Consider the following 20,726-nt stretch of genomic DNA (forward strand, 5'->3'; position numbering starts at 1 on the left):
ATTTTAAGATTTTATATGGTACTTTATTAGTCATAACTCTGTTGATTGGCACTTCTGATCCTCTAACATGTATCAGATGAATTTAAAACACTGACAAGTTTCTAAGTATTTTTTTCCAAGACTAACAAACACCTATAGCGAGCTGTTAATGTGTATTATATTCTCTAAAAATGCATCCACACAGAGGACATAAAGGGATACTTAACTCTCTAGGAAACTTAATTCTCATTTGGAGATTACATTGGATATTTTATCAGCCTGGTCTACGAATAAAATAGTTTTTCTAAAACTACTAAACAAACAAGAAGGAAGTTAGGATGTTTAAGAGAGTATTAAAAGATAGGTCCTTAAGAAATAAGGAAACATTCAACTAAAACCTAAAGTCCCACAGATCTTACTACTTAGGTAAGATCGAAGTACAGGTTTTTTTAAAAATAAAATTCCTTATTATAGGTTTTTGAAAGGAAAGAGTTTTCATTTTGTACAATACAAAGTAGCCAAAAAGCCAGTTGCAAAGGCAATGCATAAAGGCATCATCAAATTAAATAATTCAAAGACTATAATGATTTTAATTAACAAGTGTAGCAAATGTTACTTGTGGTTAAGTTTAAATCCATTTTGTATTCTGTTTTCACAAAACTGTGGCTAGGTGCTCTCATCTAATGGAAATGGGAGTGGAAGTGCCAAAGAGCAAGAGCCTCAGGAAAGCAGTACACATAACCACGAGCTGGGCACAATAAAGCAAGGACCTTAGCCAAGGACCCTGCATGACTCGGGAAGACGAGAGCACCTGAACAGCCAACAAGCCAGAAGGCTCTGGTGTTAAGAGTCACGAGTAGCTCTGGAAAGCTGGCAGCAGATTCTGAACAACCTGGCATAATGTTCATAGTAATTTCTTTTTCACTACATATTTATAATATCAAGTTGTAAAAATGAGTCCAGTATTACGAATTCTCATAATAAAATGCCTCAATAAACCACAGATTTCAGTCATGAGGAAGACTCAATCATGTTAGTTACACTGGGTTGCCCATCAGGAGTTATACAGTCTATCGTCCCTCTATCCTTGGAGGCTCCTTTGGATATTATTCTTTTATATTTAGAACAGGCACAGGGGGCGCTGGTTGGCTCAGTCAGCAGAGCAGGCAACTCTTGATCTCAGGGTTGTGAGTTCAAGCCCCATGCTGGTTTTAAAAATTAAAAAAATCTTAAAAAAAAAAAAACCAGGCACAGACATTAAGACATCTGGTCTTGATGTAAAACATCAATTCAGCTGAAATTTTTTTATAGTACTTGAGTTTATCAATTCCAAGTTTCTTAAGCCTGCTAAAATGCATAGAAAAATAAACATCTAAAAAGATGTATGAATCATGGGTTTACACTCAGACTAAAATAAAAATCAAAACATAAAAATAAGGGGCGCTTGGGTGGCTCAGTCGTTAAGCATCTGCCTTTAGTTCAGGGCGTGATCCCGGTTTCCTGGGATCGAGCCCGGCATCGGGATCCCTGCTGGGAGCCTGCTTCCTCCTCTCCCACTCCCCCTGCTTGTGTTCCCTCTCTCACTGGCTGTCTCTCTGTCAAATAAATAAAGTCTTAAAAAAACTAAATAAAAATAAAAATAAGCCCATGCCTGCATTCTTTCTCAACTCCTTCCGTGAAATAATTACTCACCTCAAAAAAATCAAATATTAGTTCCAGGTTATCTGGCTCCATTGTCTGTATGCTGTACTCTGTCCAACGATCGGGCTGTAAGCCATACCCACACTCTGGCTGTGAATGCCTGCACTTGAACTCATTGTCGCTTATTAAGGATATCTCTAGGCTGTTGGACATTTTGTGAAGAACAGTGGGAGACACCCTATCATCATCATCTTCTTCCAAGCCCTCTAGCGTCAGCTTTACCCTACACAAATGGAAAAAATAATGAAATGCAAAAAAATGGAAAAGGAAAACTCATACAAATGTTACCTAAACACTAACTTTAAAAGTGCTCCCTGAATATGCTAATCCTGCAAGTAACAAAATACAGTATTATACAAGACTACACATACTACTAGTTTAGGCATTAGTTATGTTTTATAAGATACTGATGTTTTTATCTACATATATTTCTGCAAAGAATTACAACAAGATAAATGCTCATTATGCCTAAGGTTGTTTTCAGTAATTCTTTTTCTATAGAGGCATTTACTGTTATCTCATTTATAACTGGCTATCTCAGATTCTTTTGAAAAGTCTCACAAAAGAATATATGTATAAAACAAGCACAAACCTGAACCATATTCTGTTAGTGTACATTAAAAGACGAGAGTTGGAGGCTTAAATTTTCCCCTTTCTTCTACCGTACCACAGTTGAGTCCAGGTATTTTGTGAAAAGTACATTATTTAAAGAAATATATTGCATTAAATGTTTATTGGTATGCATGCACACTTTTTACATGTGTGTATGTATTTACATGTAAGTACTTTTTAAATGAAACAAATAAACAGGGCGCCTGGGTGGCTTAGTCGGTTAAGTGTCTGCCTTCAGTTCAGGTCGTGATCTCAGGGTCCTGGCACCAAGCCCTGCATAGGGCTCCCTGCCCCTCCACCCTGCTTGTGCTCTGTCTCTCTCTTGCTCTCTCTCAAATAAATAAATAAAATCTTAAAAAAAATTTTAAAAAAAGAATAGTTCTGGATAACTGATTCTATTAAGTGAACCTGAAGGAACATTCTCTATCAGGATATATGAAGAGAGACCACATTTGGACAGTAATAAATAAGCAAGAAAGGCACAAAGATAAAAATAACTATTCTGCTAACAGCAACGTGCATTTACCAAAAGAAAAAAAAAATCAAGTTAAAGGGATTCATGAAAAAATTTTAGTCATTTATGTTAAAGGTTTTCTTCAAATAGCTCTATAACGGTTATAAACTATCTTTCCACTTACAAGAGAAACTTGTTTAAAACCTGGTGGTAATGAAAAAAGGTAAAAAATAAAACTTGCTGGTTAATGAGAAAGAACAGCATGCCTAGTATTTTATTTAAAATGCATAAGCTGGGGCGCCTGGGTGGCGCAGTTGTTAAGCGTCTGCCTTCGGCTCAGGGCGTGTTCCCAGAGTCCTGGGATCAAGCCCCCTCATCAGGCTTTCCTGCTCCGCCGGGAGCCTGCTTCTTCTCTCCCACTCCCCCTGCTTGTGTTCCCTCTCTCGCCGGCTGTCTCTCTGTCAAATGAATAAATAAAATCTTTAAAAAATAAAAATAAAATGCATAAGCTGTTGCTAAGTTTTTAAAGTCCTGATATTCTTGCAGATAAATTTATTTCCTACCCCATGAAGGTTTAGTTTATCATTAAATACGAATTTGGAGGAAAAGGTGATCAGAACACAAATTTCTAGGTATACACAATTTTTTAATAAAGCTTATTACTTTTTTTTTTTACACCCAACATGGGGCTCAAACTCACAACCCTGACATCAAGAGTCACACACTCCTCAGACTGAGCCAGCCAGGTACCCCATACACAATTATTTCAACAGCAATCAGTTACTTAATTTGTGGAGCCCACCAAAGTTTGGTTATACCAAAATATTCAAATTTAAGCCTCACTGACACAATAATATATACTAACACTCAAAATAACTTCTGTATAAACAAGAATGGTATAAGGACTCAGGATGCATTTGCAATCAGAAATTCGCAAGCAGAACCCCAACCATTAATTATCTATTAATTTCTTAACTAAAGTCAAGGAAAGAAACAAATCCTCATAAGCCCAACCAACCATCTGGTTTATCTTCTACAGCTATCCTTATTTCAAGGTCTTATTCTAAGAGGACACTTTATAGTTGTTAACACAATTTGTTTCTTTTCACATGTAAATAAAAGATTCAATTATGTTAAACACACTCCACCCCAAGCGCAGAGTCAGATCTCACCACCCTGAGATCAATACTTGAGCCAAACGTAAGAGGCTTAACTAAGCCACCCAGTCTACGCCTCGCCACCCAGAAGAAAAAAGGATTCAATTATGTATGAAAAAGGCCTAGAAACGCTATGTACAAAGGTAAGATACACCCCAAACCTTTCACGTCCTCTCAGAACAGCAAAAGCAAAGGACTGTGAAGTGCTACCTACCCTCTCCCTTTTTAATTTATGACTGGGATAAGTACTACAGTATTTAAACAGTTATTACAAAACATTTAAGGGGGGCATTAACTGCAGGATCTTATAAGTTTTATTCCAAAGACAGTAAGTATTGTATTATTAATTACTTCAGTTGCTGAAAATGGTCTTTTCAACCCAGCCCTGACATTTTGTCAGAAAGGGATGCATTACAACCAAGACTTAAAACTCTCAGTCTATAAGTTACAAAAGCTCAAATGATAGGGCCACCTGGGTCACTGAGAAGCCAGCTCACTTAAAGGTATATATGATGACGTTACAGAAAAATAAAGTTACTCACTATGTAGCTATTTACACAAAGCTTGAAATCTATTTTTAATATAGGAGTTAAGAAGAAATTAATCTGGAACTGCCATGATCACTGCTAACCTTTCTTCATGAAAAAGTTTTCATTTTCAAGCCACAGGAAAGTTTAGAACACTGAAGGATATTTCCAAAAATCATTTTTCTGTTTATGCCATTATCCCCTCATTTAGCACAAATTCATTTCTGTCTTACCAATTTTGAATAGAATCTACAAAGATACATACATTTGGAAATCACTTAATTATATAGAAAGAAAATTTTCTGGTTTCAAATTTAGCAATTAATACTAAGAGAAGTATGTTTAACTGGAATAATGTGAGTCAGGGAAGCAGTTCACTCTCACAAGACCCTTCAATAAGAAAATGTAACATTATCTGTAAGTGTGTTATGTTCTTAGTTTATACCCTTAAAGGCTAAAAACAATTGGGTCAAAAATCTACAGCATGAATAAAAATAAACAGCCTAAGTGACAAATACACATGCTCATACCTAAATCTAGATTTTTTTAATTTTTTCTTTGTTATTGAGACAGGAGGTTTTTCAGAATAATGCAAACGTAATCTTATTTCAGTCTGACATGTCAGCCATCCAGAATCCAGAGTTTCAACACCATCTGGCAGAGTAAATATGAAGAACAGTAATTATTATACTTATGTGAAACAATCTGATAAGTACAACACACCTTTGACAATTCTAGTTCATGTTCACATTTTGATAGACTCAGTTTATATACCACTGGAACTTCTCTCCAAAGCAAACACAAAGGTAGTCTTAAATTTATCACTCCAAAATTTTTATATGAAGTGGGGGAGGGGAGTTAAATGTTAACAATTACGTATTTAACAACTTAAGTAAATTAAAACGTTCTTATTGAATACACTATCCAGGTAATAGCATCTATTTCTAAAAGAATACCACATTCCTCAGTGGCTCTAACCTAGCAGTTGTCTCACTGAGGACCACAATCACACTTCCAAAGCGTCACAGGAACTGTTCAGCTGAAACTAGTTCTACCACCAGAGGTGGAGTTTGAGACGTGAGAAGGTTAAGAACACAAGTGTGAGTCAATTTTGTATTCTTGCATTTATAAATTCTGACATAAATAAATGGCAGGATTGTGATAACAGTGTGTTATGTTAGCGTTATTTAATTTGAAGTTTCCTGCCAACATATGTCATAAAATTTTCATAAATACTACAGAGCTGTCAACTGTTTGGACCTAATTTTTTTTTTTTAAATCAAAAGGACTTCAAAAACAGAAGAAGTTTTTCTCTTTAGGTATAACTTTAAAAGGTTCAATAATTATCAAATTTTAAAAATAAAGAGAAACCACCATCCTCTCTTAACTTTAAAATGTTCTCAGAAATGAACAAAGTTGGAGAGACGGCTTTCCTTCCTGACAGCTAACTAAAGCTGAGTTTAAGAGAACTACAAAAGAGGAAAGAAATGCCTGTGCTTATAACTATGCATAGATGTTAACATACAATAGAGAGACATGTCATGCCTTACAGTTAAGGACATGAGAAAGCTACTTCTCCATCCAGCAACCTCTGTAAAATATATAGCATAAATATTATCTTCTGTAAATAAAGAGAACAAGACTCTAAAACACTAAAGCTAAAGCTATGCAAGTATTTTAGACTACCTTATAATGTAATATAAATAATCCCAAATAAAATTAAGGAAAAGAAGCTAAATTCCTATCCAAATACTGCCAAAGCATGTACATCTCTCAAGTGCACAAACACAGGCACCTAGTATCAGCAGAGATAAATCTCTGGTTCACAGTCAGTGCAAGCACACATTCTGCTCACCCCCTTTGTATCTTTATGCCTAAAATTAAAAAATGCAGTTTAGCATGATAACGCTGTTCTACCGTGAGAATTCCAGTCACCAAAGACAACTTAAATCCTCAGGATAAAGTATTTAGTGAAGCAGAAAAATATATGAATGCATGACATTTTCAACATATTCAGAAGTAAAAGGATTGTCTACTGTAAATTAATTGTTCAAGTCTCAGGAGAATTATTGGAACATTTTGTTTAATCTGGGTTTCACTGTAAATGCACATACACACAAAATGCACAAACCTAGCTTAAGAGTTTAGACTGTTTAGAAACATTAATACTAAACATAAGGGTTAAAAAGTGATGCTATATGAACAGTTAAGTATAATACTCTTAAATTAAGCATACTAATTCATACACTTGAAGTCACCAGTCAAATAAAAACCAAACGGATAAAATTTTAAAGCTTCAGAATTCTATTGGAAACTATCATTTAACAGAATGTACTTGTTTCTTGGATCTAGTCTCTATTTTCAGTATCATACTGTCATATTTCCCTGGGCGGTTCCTAGTGAAATGTAAGGTAACATCTCAATCTTATCAGTAAAGATTGTCAAAACTCGGTCTCACTTACTGTGGATTCCAAATTGTCCATCGTCAATAATAATTTCACTTTCTAGAATTGAAGGAAAATAAAAAAACCTAGTTAAAATTCATGAGGTATACAGAATGAACAATTGAGAAATTACCCACCTTAAGGATTTTAAAATATGAAATCTAAAATTTAAAAGCAGCCCAAAGTGAATAAGCATATTTATTGTAGCCCTGAATAAAGAATTCCCTTTTAAGGAGATTATCACACAGTAAAGGTTCTTAACGAACTTGGTGATGACTCGTGGTGTCATGAGGAAGGGAAAGAAAACTCCTAAGAGAGGAGCTCTAGAGGCTTGGGAACAAACCTCTCCACCCACCAATTTATGAGACAGGCTGCTGGACATTATCATCTGGTTGATTTTTTAAACCAAAGGTCTTGGCACAATTAAAATGCTTATTCTTATGTAGTGCATATTCTGAACTTATCTAAAACATAATTCTCCTCGAATCCCAACTATTCTCTATAGCCAGCTACAAGCTTTACAAACAGCACAAACTTACCTGCGTATACAGAGCTGTGAGGAACTGCCAAAAGAATAAGTGCTAGCACATTCCCTTCTAACAGCAGTTTCAGCTAAGTAAGAAGAGCTGGTAAGTCCCACCCTCTTGAGTAAAACACTAATAATCTTCCCTGCTACCTCCTTTCCCAGTCTCGCTTTAAACATAAGTCTGAAATATTTGTCAAAATAAGTGTGATAGTTCCCAATAAAGATTCTTGGTAGATTTCACGCAGCTCTTACGTTTAGAGGTTATGTTTTCCAAAGGTATAAAATTAATTTTTAAAAGACCAGAAACAAACATCCCACTTCTCACAATAAGAAAATATATTTAACTGTAAGATGCTTCAAAACATAAGTTATTTTTTAAATGTTCAATACCTAATAATTTCCAACCTCAGTATGGGACTATTGTAATTCTCAAGTACACTATTCATGAAAATTCTAAATATATTATCAAAAATGTATTAAAACAGAAAAAGAAAATCCAATAAAGAGGATGGAATGAAATATCTGTTTAAACAAGACGTGTCCTTGCCACAGGGTAAAGCAGGATCTCTCACTACTTTCTAATCTAAGATAGCTACTAGCAAGCCTTTTATTATCTTTAAATTCTAATTTCCTCTAGAAACTAAAAGATACAGTTCTCAGCACGAGTCAATTTACAGATGAATCCAAGTGGGTAATTTATGCATATGAAATGAACTTCAAATTTTAATCTCAGTATGGAAAAGGAAATTCAAAAATACTTGTATGAAGAGAAATGCCATTTTTTGGCACAAGAAAACTGAATGATGTTTTAGGGAAAAAAAACAAAAACAAGAACAAAACAAAACCAACCATCTGAGTATCAATTTTAACATAGCCAGCAGGTATTTAAGTAAATCAGAAGAAAATATGTCTGCTACAACCAAGAAATTTGAATGCATTCATACAAGTTTACTGAAGTATTTACTAGTTGGAAAAAAAAACCAACAAAGAATAAATAGGATAACTTATTCTATTGCTCTTACTATTCAAAGTTAAAAATTTAAGAATCTTTGTTTTGGATTAATTCTTTCCTCAGATGTTCTCTAAACTCTCTGAGCAAGTAATCAAATAAAGCCGTGAACGCTCAATCAGGAAGAATGCCATTTTACAAACTTTGTGAACTACTCCAAATGAAAATAAATATTCCATAATAAAATTAAACGAATCCCCCCAAATAAAAATAACTTGGCAAGCATTTCTAACAAAGTTAATAAAGAAAGGCAATTAAGAACTGTTTAGTTTTAAAAGATCCATGATATGCTAAGTGAAATTTGCAGTACTGACAATGCATTGATCTTAAACTTCAGAATAAAAATTTATTAAATCCCACTAAGCCATTGTGCAGCATATTAGTAACTTTATGCATATGCCTCAAACAGATGCAGTTAATGCCCATACCTAAAGGGGTTATTGATCGTGGTTGTAGATGAGTCTCCCACTTGTGAACTATGACTTGGCATGGACCACCGATAGTCTGCAATTTAAAAGTTAAACGTCTGCAATAATTTCTTATATCTTATTTTCTACCCATGACTCCATTAGATGTTTGTGGCCTTAGTCTTATACTAAATATGAAACCAAAAGATTCATCTTGTTATTTATCAATATTATATGCCAAAACTCAGGAATGTACCAGGTCATAAACCGTTATGAGTGCTGGAAGAAAAGGACAGTGAGGCAGTAAACAGAGAAAAAGGAGATGAAACTGGCACATAAAACCATCTTTAATCCATTCTTATATCTGCCTACAATACTCCAAATTGTTTTAAAGAAATTTTCATCCTTAGTTGATGTTCTGTCCCCTAAGTTAAAGATAACACCAAATATACTTTATGCTTGGTTGTCAGCAGTCAATGAGGTATTACTGAATAAAGTTCTCTCAAGTAACTCTCCAAGTGTTTGGGAAAAGCCTACACTCTATGATTGCAGGAATAGCAGGTACGAGTACTTCAAGATCAATGAGCACAAGTTACTCAAGGAACTAGAGGGCATAACAAAGTTCTTTACTATAATAAGTAACAGGAAGAACATCAGATTGCTTGTATCACAGTAACCAGTGCGTCTAAAAAGCACAGGACAACCCTAAAAGAAAGGACATGTACGTGAGTAAATTTGAAGAATAAGTCTGACAAAAAGGGAACTACCACCCAGTTTTTCTCTTTATGCCTTCCAGTTCATAAACTCATACAGTGTGAAAACTTCTAATATTGTCTTCTGTTATCAAGCTCTCTTACTAAAAGGGAAAATAAAGCTTTATGTGCTAGTATCTACAGCAATTTAAAAACAAAAATAATCAACTAAGATTCCCCACATACACCTAAAGGACTGAAGTACTAACTAAATGCTTCCTAATTTTAATTATTAAAAAAAAAATCGACAAAACTTATGTGCCAAAATAAAACCATTAAATACACATTTTAGAAGCAAAATTTCAAACTATAACCTTACAAAGTTATTTTACATTTCTCTTCACATCTTCAGAAGACATTTAGTAAAATACAAAGAAGCAAAAAGAAAACACAAAAATCATTATCACACCGCTTAAGGATAATCACTATTGATATTTTCATACATAATCTTCAAGCCCTTTTCTAGGCATATATTACATACTCTTAAAAAGCACAGAACATATAAGCTTCTCTCTATTGTGTACACCTTTAGATGGCATTAAATACTCTTCTGTATCATTTTACAGGTTTCAATATTGATTAATAAAAGTGCCAAATGATAATAAGCGAGTATGAGACAAATTAGGCACATTAAGTAATCAAATGCAAGAGATATTCTGCTACTTAAAAATAACCAGAGGCTGAAATCTTTTTTAAAACTTGCAAACTTCTAAACTCTGAAAGCTAAAATAGCATTAGATATTCATTCAAATTATATAGCAAATGGGATAATATAGTAAATCCTCATTTTCTCTAGCTGAATACCTCCTTGTTTTAAGGGTTCAACTTATGAGTTGGTAGACTTGTCAGATGTTTTTAAATTTTTTTTTAATGTGAAACTGCTCGTCTTAAATATAGTGAATTTCATTTCCTTTACACTAAAAAAACGGAGATACATTTAATCCTACAACTGCTAGATGTTTTTTACTACAACCTTCCTGTCACATTTTTTTGAATTTATTTCTTAAACATCAAACTTTCTGATCCTCAAAAGATGCAAATATATACATTAAAAAAGGAACAATGTTTCTTAGCAATAGACAGTAGCGAGAAAGATCTAACCTATACCCTTCCCCCATTCCTCTCATGTCCCCTGCACGACCCCCTTCCCCAAAAAATATCATCTTTGCTACAAAGATGGTATAGATCTACATTCTTATAGAAGTTACCAACCAAAGGTGACTTCAAAGGGTGCCAGGAACATACTATTAAATATCAGCAGGGATTAGAAGTGGATAGAAGAGAGGAGAGTTTGTTTTTCTATCAATTCAGTGCCAGGGAAACTTTACACAGTGTTGACTACAATATCAACATCTAATCATATCAGAATAGCCCTGTGGATAAAATATTTGGTAGAGAATATATTTTAATAATATTTTAGTAACTCCACCCTCATCTGCTTTAGCAGCAAACCCACTACTCACTGCATAAAACAACCTAGGCTTGAATAGAATGGAGCATTTGAGGAGCTATCCAAAGAGGTGATTCAACAGATGACTTCTAATTGGGTATACAAGCGTTCATACTGCAAATCCATGCTTGTCGGTACAACAAAGTGTTATAATATAGAAAAAAAATTTACCAAGTTTTAAAATACAGTGAACTTTCAAAATTGTCATGAATACTTTATTAAACTTCAGAAGGTAATCTTAAATTTTAGCTTACTGAGCTTCTTAAAAAATATTTAAGCCCTGAGCAGTGGGAAATTAAAAATCTCGGTAATGACTCCAAAACATGCAACCCTTTTTAATATGCTAAATGTAATAAACTCATTCTTCAAGATCTTAGAAAAAAGAACAGTTCCATTCTGTAAAAGGCTGCCATAATTTTAAGCACTTTGGAGTCAAGTGCAAGGTAGATCTTTGAAGAAAAAAATAACATCATCAATCCAAGATATTATTCCATTAATAGTATTGATAGAGTTGTTTCACAATTTAACATATATTAAATCAGATGATTGCTGAAATGTTTCCAAACAAGCATATTAATAAAAATACAAAATAATCTATTTCTGCAAATAAAGAAGAGCGTAATGACTGCTTTCTTATTAAACAGGGACCAACATCACTCAGCTACATCAAGCACTGAGACAGACGAACATGTAGACTGAGGTTTTGGTCTGTTTTGTTTTGAACAAACCATGTAGCAAAATTATGAACTAGTCATGTAGTATCACTGCTTTCAAAAATCATGAAAAATGTAACTTCTGAAATTTTACTGTTGTCTTTCACATTTTGGGGGGGGAAAAAAAGTACATGTAAAACGGGCCCTGAGGAATTTTTATCTATGATGGCAAGGCCAGACCAACAGTCGTTTAAAAATCACGATTTTTAATAAGACTAATAAGAAAAATGGTCACTTATGGATAAGTAAAGTGTGAGGTGAAGAAAGCTAGGCAGACAGACATCTGTGAGATGGTTCAAGTTTGAGGTTAACAACTGAGGTATTTAGCATCCAGAAGAATTTTATTAAGAAAACCACTATACAAAATAAGATACCTGGGCTATTCTGAAAATAAACAATGATGTGACTATCACAGATGATTGACTCTTTTGGTAAAGGATTTAAACAAAAATCAAGGGAGATTAAGAAGAAAGGGTTTATAATGAATCTAATTATAAGTGAATGTGAACACCTATAAAAATTAGAAACAGAGAAGTTACCGAAAAATAGCTATTTCCATTGAAATGAAAGGAAAAATCACAAACATTATTACAAAATTGGCTAACATTTCAGTATCAAGTTACATCTCTAATTCTAGCCACAAGTATAGAAGGATGGACATGGATTTAAAAGAATGTTTTAATTAATGTTCACTGAAAAATTATCTCTGGTGAAGATGTGAAATTAATGGACCATCTGAAGACTCGCACCTGTGTTTTCATTCTAAGAATATCTACAACCTTTGTTTGCTATGTTCAAGATAGTATTTTGATTTGTCACCTGTAAAATTATTTTAAAATTCAACATATTAATACCTTATTCTAATTCTACAAAGTAGAAGACAATAGGTAGCTATGAAAAGTTGAGAGAAATGGGACTTTAAGACTCTTCTAAACTAAAAAGAATGTGCCAGGAAGAGCAAAAATGGAGAAAATATGAATGATAAAATTTTATTTATTTGCAATAAAATTTTAGCCATGGAAGGGACCTAAAAAATCTATGATCGGAGCCCTTCATTTTACAGACAAGAAAAACTGAAATATGAAGGTCAAGTGACAAGACCACAAGACTTTTAGCTTAGGCTCCCCGTATGCTTGGGTAGAGTACCTCAGCAAAACTAATCTTATTACTCATTTCAGCTTTTCAATGTTTCATAATTACTTTGCTTTTCTATCATTCTTTATATTCATAAAATATATATTCCAATAATTTACATTTTACACTTTAAGATTCTTTGCACATTAGTTTTATCATCTGACAATGCACAACTGAGACAAAGTTTCATAATTATTTCTATTTAAAATTATGTTTCATTTAAAGAGCGCCACCAACTTTTAAAAGAAAAGAAGTGTCACTTTAAGCTGGCATGTGGAAAAAACCCTCTAGCTCTATGCATGGGATTTTATGTAGCTATTTACTCTAGTCCATGAAAAACATACTTACCATGGCAGCCCCTGCATCACACGGTACATGTGTACACGATACAGAGCACCTACTTAAAGAAACACACTCACCAACACATACTGTAAACTTTTGCAAGTATTACAAGGGGAAAAACTTGTTTTTTACTGTAAGCAGACTTCTTGCCAATTTTTTCAGAAAGGCAGTTTGGACTGATTTGCTGCTTTTGGTTACATTTTCAATGAAGAGGGGAAAATACTGTAGGTTGGCTTGATTTGATCTATGTTGACAATAGTCTTACTTTAGAAAACTATGCCCAAAGGACTCATCATGATTTTTCTTGTCCAAATGCCCCTTTAAATAAAATTTAGTTGATTTCACACATTACAAATTTCACATACCAGGACCCTCAAATAAACTGTCGATGTCATGAGTGCTATGACCTAGTTATCACTGCATAACTGTTCAACTTAAACTGAAAAACTTTGCCACAATGCATAACCCTTATGCCAAATAAATGATCTTAAGTCATTAAAATGAGACTATTGTCAAGATAAGCCAACACAACGATCAACCATAATGTAATTTTAATTACTGCGTATTTACAATATATTCTTGGAATAAGAAACGTAATAAGTGCAAAAGACAGCTGAAGTGGCTTTGTCAGTTTTTTCTTCTCTATAATGGTGGCTAAGCGAATGAGGTAACAGTGGCTGCTTGCATTTTTCACATGTAACAAGTATTCAATGATCCCAAAGGGAAATAAAAATTTGAAAAAGGTTTAATCCATGTTTTGCTTCCTAGACTCCTGCCTAAACCCCTGCTCACATGCAGCCTAAGTGTGCTCAAAGACAAAAATCTGAAGGAAAAGAATCCTTCCAGGAAATAAGCATCTTTAAAATAAGAGGAAAAGAATTAACTTTTTTTCTTTTCTAAATATGAAAACAATCCCAAAATAATAAATCATTGTGAGCAAGCAGATTAGATTTATCAGATACTCCAAAGGCCTTCAGAAAAGATCCCAATCTATCAACACCATGGTTGTAAAAAATCTAAGAGGAATGACTTCAGTTTTGATAGGAGTTAAAACAAATGCAGCCACTACGAGACGGCTGTTGTGAAATAATTTGTTAAAATAAGTACTCATTTAAAGCTGGCTCTATGCTCCTTCAAGTGTATTTATACCACATAAGGATTAAAAAATGAAATAAAAAGAAAACCCTTTTAACTGGTTACTAACAGGTTTACAAAAGTTATAGAAAAAGCACAGCTACTGGGAACACTCATTTATCATTAAAACCAATTTCATGACAAGAATACTGCAGGATATACTTACTATTAGGCTTTTAAAAATTCCACCGCAGACATTGTCTGCCTCTGAAGTGGCTACTTCCTTGCTTTTAAGCACTAAAATATTATTAATCTAGAGTTCTGTTTTCCTGATTTGATCAAAACAAGCTACTATTACTTTTAATGTTTCCAAACTTGAATGAGTTGGTTTTGAAAGAAGTAAGCTTGTTCAAGAAACTGGAAACTAGATAAAGAAAACATACCTTTGGTTCTAAAAAGCAGCCTCTGAAGTAGCGATACTGAACTGACACTCCTCTAGCAAGTACAATGGTCGCTTTCCATAACATGCTGTGAGGAGAAAAGGCAGAAGCATTAATATCCGACTGAAATGCATAAAGACCTCATAATTCATAAAACCCCTCCAGCAAGGTCTGTGACCAACACCACTTATTTATTCCTACAAAATTATACTCCAGGCCCACAGGGCACCAAGCGCTGGGGAACACAGTGAGGACTCAGTCAGAGAGAGCCCTATCTTCCAGCAGATTGCTTTCTTGTGAGGGTAGACAGACAAATAACCAAACATTCAGAGTAAGGGCTATTTGACCTTTCCGACGTGACAGGAAGTTTTGGAGGAGAAGCCTCAATGAGGAAGAACAGTCTGAGAGGAGTCCTACATAATGAGAAGGAACCAGCCATACAAAGACAAGAAGTATTCCAAACAGAAAAAATAGCACAGAGATGGAAGCGAGAGTCAGAATCTTCTCGGACTTCCCACTTAGTTGGAGATGTTACAAGGCTGCTAAGAGGCTCGGGCTGAGGCAGGCGAGCTATCCTCAGGTTCCCAACTGTCCCTTGTCCTGACCGTCCTGTCCAGCCTCTGGCTATTTCCCTAGCCAAGCAATTGGGATTGTATCTTACTTGTTTCAACTCAATGTCTTCCTCTGAACTATGCTATGCTAACACAGTCTACTGCTATTCTAAAGCTTTGAGTCAGCAGTCAAAGCAGTCACTACAACTCACGATTATAACTGGTTTTTATTACCTTCCAATCATAGACCAGTGGTATCCCAAGTGTGATCTGAGGATCATCAATATCACCCTGGAGCTTGTCAGAAATCCAAGTTTTCAGGCCACACCTAGACCTACTGAATTAGAAACTCTGGGGGGAGAGTCCAGCAATCTGTAATTTAACAAGCCTCCAGGTGACGCGGATGATGAACACTTAAGTTTGAGAGCCACTGTCATAGACCATTACCCAAACATTAATTCGGCATGAACAGTTTAGTGAATAAACAGCAGCTCCAAATGTTCTTCCATGATACCAGATGGCTAGCACTGCTCCCCACCTGGCTCTGCCCGGGCAGGCTTCAAGGCACTATCCTCACTCGGACTCAATCCTGGATTCCTAACAAAATATCCATAACCACCTGTCACCCATGGTCAACAATTTGATAAATCTGGTAGTAATAAAATACATATGCCCTGGCTCCGCCCTGGGAGACTCTGATTTCAGAGGTCTGGGAGGAGCCTGGTCGTGTAGAGTTTGATAAACCTTCACAGGGTCTGTGAATATAGAAGGCTGGTTGAGGGCCACTGCTGTAAAAGCAAGAACAGCAAATGCTGGGCACATGCACCCTGCTACCTGTCCCTGATAAGCCTCCGAGTCCTTTTCAACACAGCATTCCAGCCAGACTCTACCGACTCTGAGGTAAAATTATGTCCCATCTCTGCTACCAAAAAAATGGCAAATTGCTAGTACTATTTCATTCAAAAACTGGTCAGCAAGAGTATGTGAAGCCACCCCAGATGTGTACAGCAGAATTAGTGGGAAGCTCTGAAAACTGTGCTGCCCCCCCCCCAATGCACTAGTCCTCATTCCCCAGGGGTAGGATCCAGACTTATTTATTTTTTAAAGCCCTCACAAGTGAGTCTAATGTGCACCCCTGGTTAAGAAGCACTAAATGAAAAGAGATGGAGAGAGCAAAGCAATGAGTTTTTTTATTCCACTTCCCTAAGTAAATGTTGCAAAGTTAAAAATGAACCGGAACTGTTCGGTGCATCAAAAATAAACATAATCTGATGAAATTCAAGAAAAGTCAAGAAAGAGGGGCAATGAGCCTTAGTGCACCTGCCTGATTTTGAATGCCCTCATATTCTCCCCCAAAATACCATGCAATCTACAAGAAGAGCAAATAAAACCACAAGTGACCCACATTTTCTGCATTATTAGGAAACCATACTACGACTTTCAAATTATCTGTAAGTTGAAAAAAAAAAATATCCTAACAGAGCTCTGTCACTACAAGCCTATGGGTCTGGAGAGCCTTAAGAGACTCTGAAAAAGAGCTTTGTACAAAGGGCTTAGATGCACAACACACTGAAATCCAAATAAACACAATTCTAAAACACAAGAATGGTGTCCAAAGCAAATGCCTTTTGTATCCTCTTGTATCATCTACTTCCTTTCTCCATGTGAAACACTGTTTATCTGCCATACATGAATCGATTACAAGTCAGTGTGCGTCAGCAAGGTAAAGTGGCTGGTCCCTTCAAGTTACGTAGGTAAATGTTATCTCATCTGTTCACATAACTTTGACCAGGTTGGCTGAAATGGACTTAAGACAGGTGACAGGGCAGCTCAAGTGTTCAGAGCAAGGTGTGTTTAGGAAAAGTTCAGAAAGACATAAGGTTTTACTTCAGACAGGAGTGGCTGATCTGAAAATGGAGGAAAAAACAGCCACTTGAAGGGAATAAACATTTCGTTCCTCTGCGATCCCAATATTATTTACCAATAAAACTTTACTTATAAAAACAGCTGAGAAGTGGCTGAGAAAATGTGTCACACTAATGACAAATAGGAAAAGGATGTTTTATAGACTTTTTTTTTTAAGATTTTATTTATTTATTTGTGAGAGTGTGAGTGTACAAGCAGGGGGAGCAGCAGGCAGAGGGAGAAGCAGGCTCCCTGATGAGCAAGGAAACCAATGCGGGACTGGATCCCAGGACCGTGGGATAATGACCTGAGCCAAAGGGAGACGCTTAACTGACCGAGCTACCCAGGCGTCCCTGTTTTTCTTTTCCTTAATTTGCATTATGGTACTGTATTGTTATTTTCTTTTGCTTTGCCAGCAGTGCTCCTCAAACTATCTGCTCTGAAGGACCCAGTGTTTGTTGGCTTGTCTGTCCTGTAACCAATACTTCTGATCTATGTATCCAGCACAAAAGAGATGAGTCCACAATGACATGCATCAATGTCCCAGCAATGTCAAAGTGCTATAAACATTTCTAAATGCTTGCTCTTAATTTTTGTATTTTTCATATAATGCACTGATTATTAGAAAAACTGAAGTTTTTTTCTCTAGCACTGGCCCACAGGCCATATTTTCAGTAGTACTGCTCTACATGGAAAACAATTTGCGTTTAATAATCATGTAATCTGGTGTTTCTCCCTAGGGCCACTGCATATATTTGCATACTGTTTAAGATCTCTCTCCTTACCTCCACACATACATCTTTTTTTTTTTTTTAAGGTTTTATTTATTTATTGGACAGAGAGAGACAGCCAGTGAGAGGGGGAACACAAGCAGGGGGAGTGGGAGAGGAAGAAGCAGTCTCCTAGCGGAGGAGCCTGATGTGGGGCTCGATCCCGGAACGCCGGGATCACGCCCTGAGCCGAAGGCAGACGCTTAACGACTGCGCCACCCAGGAGCCCCCACACATACATCTTGACAACCAATAACACTTCCAAATATCCCCGAGTGAAGAAGTACCATCTTTGTCAATATTCACTGATTCTGTCCTAACCCCTTTACCATACAGATGAGGTAACGTAGGCCTAGAGAAATTTGATCTGCCCAAGATTGCAGTTAACTGCAGAACTGAAACCAGCAACCAGGACCTTCTTTCCCCAGTACAATGCACCAATACACCTCTGCTAACTTTAGTGCTATATTTAATATCGGTTGCAAACACATTTCAGTACATTAGCAAAAATACCTGTTCCACTCTCTGCTATAGAAAATTATTTTATAGGCTAAAGCAAAAATCAGATCTTTTATCAAGAATATGTACTGAGAGGGGCTCAGGTGGTTAAGCATCTGCTTTTGGCTCAGGTCATGATCCCAGGGTCCTGGGATCGAGCCCTGCATCGGGCTCCCTATTCAGTGGGAGCCTGCTTCTCCCTCTCCCTCTGATTCTCCCTCTGCTCATGTTCCCTCTCTCTTTCTCTCCCTCTCAAATAAATAAAATCTTTAAAAAAAAAAAAAAAAAGAATACGTACTGAGAGGCACCTGGGTGGCTCAGTCGGTTAAGTGTCTGCCTTCGACTTAGGCCATGATCTCAGGGTCCTGGGACCGAGCACTGTGTCAGGCTAGCAGGGAGTCTGCTCCTCCTTTTCCCTTTGCACCCCCCTCCACCCATGGCTGGTGTGCGCATAGGCCTGCTCTCTCTCTCTCAAATAAATAAATAAAATCTTAAAAAAAAAAAAAAAGAATATATACTGAGAGCCAAAAGATAATACCTAAAAAAAGCTTTAAAAAAATAAGAAATAGCAATATAAGCCTGTTATTTAGAAATAGGGTGGTAACTACCAAGAACCAGCCAAAAGCTGAAAATGGCTGAGTTGGGAAATTGAGAAACATAGAACTTTTTTTTTTTTTTAAAACCAACCTTGTACAACTACTTCACTCTATGCACATGTAAGAACTGTCATAAAAATTAAAACTAAGAGAGGAAAACTATATGAAGGTATCTTAGAAACTCCCCCTAAGTTTCTAATCTGGGTGTCACAGTTATTTCATAACCTGATATTTCTCTTCTTACCTTTCACCTGTCTCATTTTCTGGAAGAAGAGCCACGGCATTCTGAGGACTCCAGTTTCCCAAAGCATCACAGCTTCCACATATGGCAAAAACTTCTCCTAAGAAGCAGAACAACCAGTTACAGTGGGCTCAGTAAGAAGGTTCCAAAATTTAGTTTTAGGAAGCAAGGGAAGAGCCGTCAGCTGCACTAGTTCACCTGGATGCAGGGTCACCTTTCGCAGACGTGGAGGAGCCTCACTGGAGACATGCGTCACCAACACCCATGTTCTCACCTTGACCTACGTCTACAGAGCCAAAGGGGGGGTGTATAGGGATGAACTATTCTTCACTTGTTCAGCTACTTAATTGAGCCAATAACAAGCACCAGGAAGACAAAGTCGATCATGCCACAGTTCCTGCCTTCAAGGGAGCATCCAATTTAAGAAGGCACACACTAAATGCATATAAGTATTCTAGAGAAAAGTAACCAATCTTTTCCAGGAACTCAAACAGTGGCTACTAACAAGCTAAAGATTAAGAGAATTATCAATGGGGGGCGCCTGGGTGGCACAGCGGTTAAGCGTCTGCCTTCGGCTCAGGGCGTGATCCCGGCGTTATGGGATCGAGCCCCACATCGGGCTCCTCTGCTATGAGCCTGCTTCTTCCTCTCCCACTCCCCCTGCTTGTGTTCCCTCTCTCGCTGGCTGTCTCTCTCTGTCAAATGAATAAATAAAATCTTTAAAAAAAAAAAAAAAAGAGAGAATTATCAATGGGACAACAACAACAACAAAATCCTCAAAACAAAGACTTACATAGTGAAAAATCTAGTTTTCCTTACTAAAATAATGACTATTGTTTCACCTGAACACTTCTCATCAATAGACAAACCAAAATATAGCTGTCACCTATATGTGCTGAATTGTGTATATTCAGCAAAAGTCTACAACTTCAAGGTGCCTGGCTTGTTTAGTCAGTTGAGCATCTGACTCTTGGTTTCGGCTTAGGTCATGATCTTGGGTTGTGGGATCAAGCCCCACATGGGCTCCACACTGAGCAGGGAGTCTGCTTAAGATTCTCTCTCTCCCTCTCCCTCTGGCAACCCCCCCCTTCTGCTTGCACATGCTCTCTCTAAAATGAATAAATCTTAAAAAAAAAAAAAAACTTCTTGGACATAAGAATGGAGAAATCTTTTTTTTTAATGTTTTATAATCTTGAATTCTTTTTTTTTTTTTAAAGATTTTATTTATTTATTTATTTATTTGACAGAGAGACAGCCAGCGAGAAAGGGAACACAAGCAGGGAGAGTGGGAGAGGAAGAAGCAGGCTCCCAGCCGAGGAGCCTGATGTGGGGCTCGATCCCATAACGCCGGGATCACGCCCTGAGCCGAAGGCAGACGTTTAATGACTGAGCCACCCAGGCGCCCCAAGAATGGAGAAATCTTTAACTTACATAGCAATACATT

At 36.4% G+C, this 20,726-nt stretch overlaps 1 protein-coding gene across 4 annotated transcripts in view; it reads right to left on the reverse strand.

Moving 5' to 3' along the window:
* GPCPD1 (glycerophosphocholine phosphodiesterase 1) overlaps positions 1–20,726 on the reverse strand; it is a 51,516-nt gene that overhangs the window by 24,006 nt on the left and 6,784 nt on the right. For all 4 annotated transcript variants that reach the window (XM_045808732.2, XM_045808743.2, XM_045808752.2 and 1 more), the window contains exons 3-8: positions 19,286–19,382; positions 14,725–14,809; positions 8,838–8,913; positions 6,893–6,934; positions 4,961–5,084; positions 1,672–1,903 (exon numbers count right to left, since the gene is read on the reverse strand). In XM_045808732.2, coding sequence (XP_045664688.1) covers positions 1,672–1,903; positions 4,961–5,084; positions 6,893–6,934; positions 8,838–8,913; positions 14,725–14,809; positions 19,286–19,382 — 656 coding nt within the window. The remainder of the gene's footprint in view (positions 1–1,671; positions 1,904–4,960; positions 5,085–6,892; positions 6,935–8,837; positions 8,914–14,724; positions 14,810–19,285; positions 19,383–20,726) is intronic.

The sequence above is a fragment of the Ursus americanus genome, chromosome 22, assembly GCF_024610735.1.
Source record: "Ursus americanus isolate L20-20 chromosome 22, mUrsAme1.1.p, whole genome shotgun sequence".
In the NCBI taxonomy this organism is placed as follows: domain Eukaryota; kingdom Metazoa; phylum Chordata; class Mammalia; order Carnivora; family Ursidae; genus Ursus; species Ursus americanus.